General features: G+C 44.7%; 1 protein-coding gene across 1 annotated transcript in view; it reads right to left on the reverse strand.

Annotated features, from left to right (window-relative positions):
- Srsf4 (serine and arginine rich splicing factor 4) overlaps positions 1-5,838 on the reverse strand; it is a 29,445-nt gene extending 23,607 nt beyond the window's left edge. The window contains exon 1 of the mRNA XM_034502052.2: positions 5,702-5,838. Coding sequence (XP_034357943.1) covers positions 5,702-5,808 — 107 coding nt within the window. The 5' untranslated portion in view covers positions 5,809-5,838. The remainder of the gene's footprint in view (positions 1-5,701) is intronic.
- Between the last annotated feature and the right edge of the window lie 186 nt (positions 5,839-6,024).

Below are 6,024 nucleotides of genomic sequence, written 5' to 3' on the forward strand. Positions count from 1 at the left end.
TCAGAAAGCCTCTAAAGACTTTTGGCATCTCTTTTCTGGTTTTTACATTGTCTAAATTACCTACAAGCTATACATACTGTCTAAGTCAAAAGTTACTTTGTGAAGTTCTCAATTCTCCTAGGCTAAATGGGGAAAAAGCAAAACAAAAACCCACAGTGCTTAAAAACAGTATAATAAAGTTTAGTAGAAAATTCAGAAATCAAGAGTTCTTAAATAAGGGAGGTAACGGAGGTGGAGAAATGACTCAGTGGTTACTAACACTGGCTGCTTTTCCGGACAACCTAGGTTCAGTGTCCAGCAACCACAGGGTGGCTCACAACTGTCTATAACACTGTCCAGGAGATCTGACAGCCTCTTCTGGCACCAGATACCCATGTGGTACAGACAACCATGTGGGGAAAACACCCATATACATAAAATTGGATAAAGCACACAACCTACTGGTTTGGAAACCAAGGGCTACCAGAAAACATAAAAATGCATATTTATTTTTACACCTAAATCCTAAAAATATGCAAGAAGTTTTACATAAAGAATTATTTTTCAGTGCTACATATGCATAAAATAGTGAAAACCGAAAGTAATCTAAATGTCTTCTAACCTAGCTTTAATTGCACACATTAAATAGAACTTCTATGTAGTATTGCTATATAATCATTATAACATCAGACTGTAGAGGTAGGAGGTGTGGTTCAGTGGTAGAAAGCCTGGGATTGGATCCCTACCCAGCACAACACAATTCACCATACAAGGCAGGTTGCTGGAGTTAGAGAATATTCACAAAGACAGACAGACCAGACTTTTAGGCAAACAGGCAATAATGTGCTACCTTGATCAAGTTGGTTGAAAAAAGGGGGAGAAAAAAGAGGAAAGAAAAACAAGGAATATATGTATATATAGCTGGGCATGGTAGCACACAGCTTTAATCCCAGCACTCTCAGAAAGGAAATTCAGATGGAGAATCTGAGTTCGAGGCCAGTTTGGTCTACACAGTAAGATCCTGTCTCAAAAACAAAGCAAACAAACAAAACAAAAAAACAAAATAAAAGGAAGAAAGAAATTTATGTGTGGAAGCTGTAGAGGTGACGTGGGCCCCAATCACAGGCAGGGCCATCTCTGGATGACCTTTCATCCTCCTTTCTCTATGTTAGAAAAAAGTTAGCATAACCATCATAATGGGAAATATACTGTATTTTGAAGAAAAAAATGTGAATAAGGAATCTTTTTGTTTGTTTTGCCTATAAGGACAGGGTTTCTCTGTGCAGCCCTGGCTGTCCTGGAAGTCCTCTGTAGCCCAGGCTGGGCACAGCTCCCCTACCTCTGCCTCCTGAGTTTGTCAGCCACCACAGCCCAGATTGTATAAAGAATCTTCTTATATTTTATGTATAAGGCTGTTGGAGAACTCTTTTAACAAAGTGACTCTCTTGTTAGGTAAACAGTAAATAAACACAGAATCAAATTCCTACCAGACTCAAATACTTGAGACACAAGTTCAAGTGGGAGACTGTAATGGCAAGTGGGGCTTCAGTAAGGGAAACCAGACCCTGTGTCATCACTAAGCAGTGCCCCATTTACCTGCCATTTGGCAGTGGCTCAACTCACCAAAAATTCATAATCTGGAATATTAGCTTAACTAGACCTCCTTCACTCTCCCTCTAAAGAACAAGCTCCTGAAAAGGCTTCAGTCCATGGAGAAAATGCCTGTGTAGGTTCTGGGGGTGGCAGAGATTCCTCTCAGCAAATAAAGCCCAGTGACAGGGATAGGGAAACGATAGGAATCTAACTCACTGCAAGATTTTTAAACATTTCCCCGCCCCCAGTTCCACACCACTTCAATTTTAAACAAAGGTAGAGACAAAAACTATCCAGTAATACCAGGAATTAAAAAAAAAAACAAAAAAAAAAAACCCAAAACCCCACCAATTTAAAGTTTCCTATTGAAACTGCAATGGTCTACCACTTCACTGTCATGTCAAATACAGGATCATTTTCCCTTGAGTGCTTTAGCCAGCTAAAGAAAGAATCTTACTTTCTTACTTACTCTATAATTTGGAACTTACTCTAGCTATTAGGTAGGTAAATCACTTAAGGATGGAGTAAGTTTTACTCAAAGAGGTCTGTGGCTGAAACTACAAGATGTTTGTGGCAAAAGAGAAATTGTATTAAAAAAAAAAAAACAAAACTTCCACGTATCACAAAAAAAGTGATTAATAAAAAAAGAAAATTGATACAATCCACACGTAATCAAAGCCAACAAAAACTACCATAAAGCTGAAAGGTACTAGTAGTTTTGTTTCCTTTAAACTCCCAGAATTCCCTCTGGTCCACTTTTGCCCAAAGTGGCACCAGGTGGTTTATCAGGCAGGTAGGAATGTAGAAGACTCTAATGCAATCATGAATGGTCAATGTGGCCCCAGGGAAATTTTGCATCATACTTGTAGTCCCCAAAAGAACCATCTGTTCCCAAGTTCTCTAAAACAGAAGCAGGTTGCCTGGCATAATAAAGTAGCAGGCAAGGAAATGTTGAACTGCTTGCATGTATGCCTCTCCCCCAGATCCAAAGAAGCCACAAAATCCTTTTCTGGACATTAACTCTTCATTCTGCAAGTATAAAGTATGCTACCTAATAAAGCCCCATTAATCTAAAATCTGTTTTAGAGTTTCAATCCAGAAACATTCAAAGACACTTCCCTGTAAGGAAATCTACCACCGTCCCAACCTTAAGACTATGTACAACTCACAGCCACATTTTCTTTTTGTTCTACTGCTTCCTTTAGGCCTCCCAGCACATCTTCTTACCGGAAGTCATTTTCCTTTGCAATGAGTTCAGAATGATGCTAGGTTGTTGCACTGCATGGAATTAGTGTCTGTCACATGCTTTTAAACCCAGATATAACTTTCCATTCCTTATTCCAACCTTGATCTATGATGGATTTCATGCACACCATCCATTACTTGGCAATATAAGAACAAAGTTCCTAAAAGACTTTAGGCAGCTGAAGTTCTGAGAGTGTCTGTCCTCTTAATTTCCCTGAGTTGTTCCATGCTTCCTTCAGAGTCTGAATTCTATTCATGACTTAAAATTTAGTGTAAAACTCTTTTAAATTTTTTTATTATTATTTACCTTTATTTTAATTCTTTTAGATTTATTTGTATGTGTATGGATGTTTTGGCTGCATGTGTAACTGTTTCCCATATGCCTGCCTAGTGCTTGAGGACAGGTGTCAAATTCCCCAGGATTGGATGAAGAGACAGTTGTGAGCTCCTATGTGGGCACTGAGAACTGAACCCAGGTCCTCTGGGAAAACAGCCAGTGTCTCTAACAATGGAGCCATCTCTCCAGCCCCCCTAGTGTAAAACTTTTTTTTTTTTTTTCCCGAGACAGGGTTTCTCTGTGTAGTCCTGGCTGTCCTGGAACTCACTCTGTAGACCAGGCTGGCCTCGAACTTAGAAATCTGCCTGCCTCTGCCTCCCAAGTGCTGGGATTAAAGGCACGCACCACCACCGCCCAGCCTAGTGTAAAACTTTTAATAGTTGTTTTTGGTCTGGTGTTAAATTTCTAGGTCCTTCTTGAGGTTTGATCCCAGCTAGATTATTTGTTATAATTGGTCCTTACTGGACCACTTCTTCACCAATTCCAACATAATGCATTTCCTTCATTTCAAGCCCTAGTAATCCATACTTCAAAGCTCATTTTAAGAAAAATCTATTCTGGGCTGGAGAGATGACTCAGTGGTTAAGAGCACTGACTGCTCTTCCAGAGGACCTCGCTTCAATTCCCAGCACCCAATGGCAGTTCTTAACTGTCTATAACTCCAGTTCCAGGGGATCTGACACCCTCACACAGACATACATGCAAGCAAAACATCAATGCACATAAAAAGTAAAAATAATAAAAAAGAAAATCAATTTTAGTAAACTATTCTACATTTTAGTTGGCTGAGTTTTAAGTGAGAACAAGCATTCCTTGATTCAAAATGCATGTCAATCATAACAGGTTAGTCAGGAACAGCTCTGTCTCCTTCCTCAATTCATGTAGTGCAGTCGTGGGTATCCTGTTGGTGTGTTAGTAACCCGATCAAGTGATCAGTTTTGCCCTACTACCCTTTTCAGCTCTCACCCACTCCTTGAGAAAAGAGACCTTACCAAATATACTGTTACCAAACACTAAAGGGGTTAAGATGCTTCCTAATGACTCTTATTACAGCAGCTGGCAAAAGCTTCATACTTTTTCTACCTGGCCTTCCTTTTATGAATGAGAAAGCAGGTTCAGAGAAGCTGTCACTTGCTCAAAGAAACTTAAAACTGAGGAGCCAGGTTTGACTCAGACTTATCTGGCTTCCAAACACCATGTTTTTCCCCACAAAAGTTATTCTGTTAACTTAAATGAACAGCAAGGAGAGGAAAGGGGGGAGTTAATCTCTCACATGTAACGTGTCACAAAAACAATCCTCTCATGTCATCTGGTAAGTTCTGTTAAGAATTGTTGAGTACACCGAAAATGAAAAATTGTCTACATGAATAGAATCCAGCATCCATAAACAATTTATCAAAGTCTTATTCTCAGCAAGGAGATTCTTCTAAGTGTCAATTTGAAATCCAGACAGTTTTGAGAACGTGTTGGCTCCTATGCAACTCATACTAAGGTATATATATTTCTTCTCAAATGTCAGTTACTACTGGTCTCATTGGACTAAACGCAAAGTCTAAAAAACAAAGCAAGCAAGAAACAAACACAGCAAAACCAAGGGTTCCTCTAACACCCAAGGTTTAGTGCTTCTGATGCCGTTCTGGTACTTAATACCTTTCAAGTCCTACCTAATATTTCTCAGCTCCCAAGCAAAAGATGCTCGTATATTCACCTGGCATGGCAACTCACCCGTTTTCCCAGAAACCTGGTAGCCTCTGCTAGCCCTGTTTCGCCAAAGGAGATTAGGAATACAAGCCCAGACCTTACGGGGGAAGCTGTTAGTAGGCAATTTGGAGATGTGTCTCCACTTGCACCAGCAGCCGATGCAGACCTAGCCAGGATGGCCCCTACCCACTCAACAAATCCTACGACAGCAATCATTTTCTGGCAAGTTGGAGAGCAGAACCCACAACGTGGAAACTCTGTAAGGACTCCCCCAAGATAACAAGCTAGGGCTTTAATTTACTCTCGTAAAGGGATCGGGCAAGGCTTTCAGCGCGGTAAGACAGTACTTTCGAAACAAACTGCCACTGCACTACTAAAACTAGTCTCCCGCCCAAAAAGTGCCACACGAAAACACCAGAGCTCCTGTCCCCAGAAACACCCGCCGGGAAGCCTCAGGCTGGTCAGGCTGGGAACCAGGGAGAAGAGAGTCGGAACCGTCACCTGCTCAGCCCCAGAGCGGGAAAGGCCCGCCTCTCTTCGGAGACGAACAAGGCCTCGGACGCGCGGTCCAGCTGACGGAAACCCAGGCCTGCCCGGCGCCCGGCGCCCGGAGCCCTAGCCTAACCCGGGCCTCCGTCCCCATTATCCCGCCACCACCCCCGCCCGCGCAGGCGCAGTGGGAGCCGGGGCCTACCCGCGCCCCCGAGGCGCCGCCGCCATGGCGGAGCGGAGGAGGCCGGCGGCGGCTTAGCGCCCAGCGAGTGCTGCGCTCGCGTCCCCGCGGCCTCCCAGCCACCGCCGCGGCCCTGTCAGCCCCCCGGCCGGCCCCTCCGCCGCCCTCCTCACCCGTTCTTCAGATCCACCTCCAGGATCTTCCCGTAGCCCTTAAAGAAGCGCTCCACATCGCGCTCCCGGGCCTGGTAGCTCAGGCGGCCGATGTACACCCGCGGCATTCCGACGGCGGCGGCTGGCCCCGGCCCCCCTCAGGCGGCGGCCGGCGAACGGAAAGCGCGGCGGCGGCGGCGGCGGCGGTAACGGGCGGGCGGCGGGACGGACGCAGCCGAAGCCCGGCGACGTACGCGAGCACGCAGCTCGAGAACGCGCGCCCCCGCTTCTCCTCCCCCCCCCCCCGGCGGAGGGAACGGGAGGGAGCGCGCGCCCGCTTCCCG

Source organism: Arvicanthis niloticus, chromosome 5 (genome assembly GCF_011762505.2).
Source record: "Arvicanthis niloticus isolate mArvNil1 chromosome 5, mArvNil1.pat.X, whole genome shotgun sequence".
NCBI lineage: Eukaryota > Metazoa > Chordata > Mammalia > Rodentia > Muridae > Arvicanthis > Arvicanthis niloticus.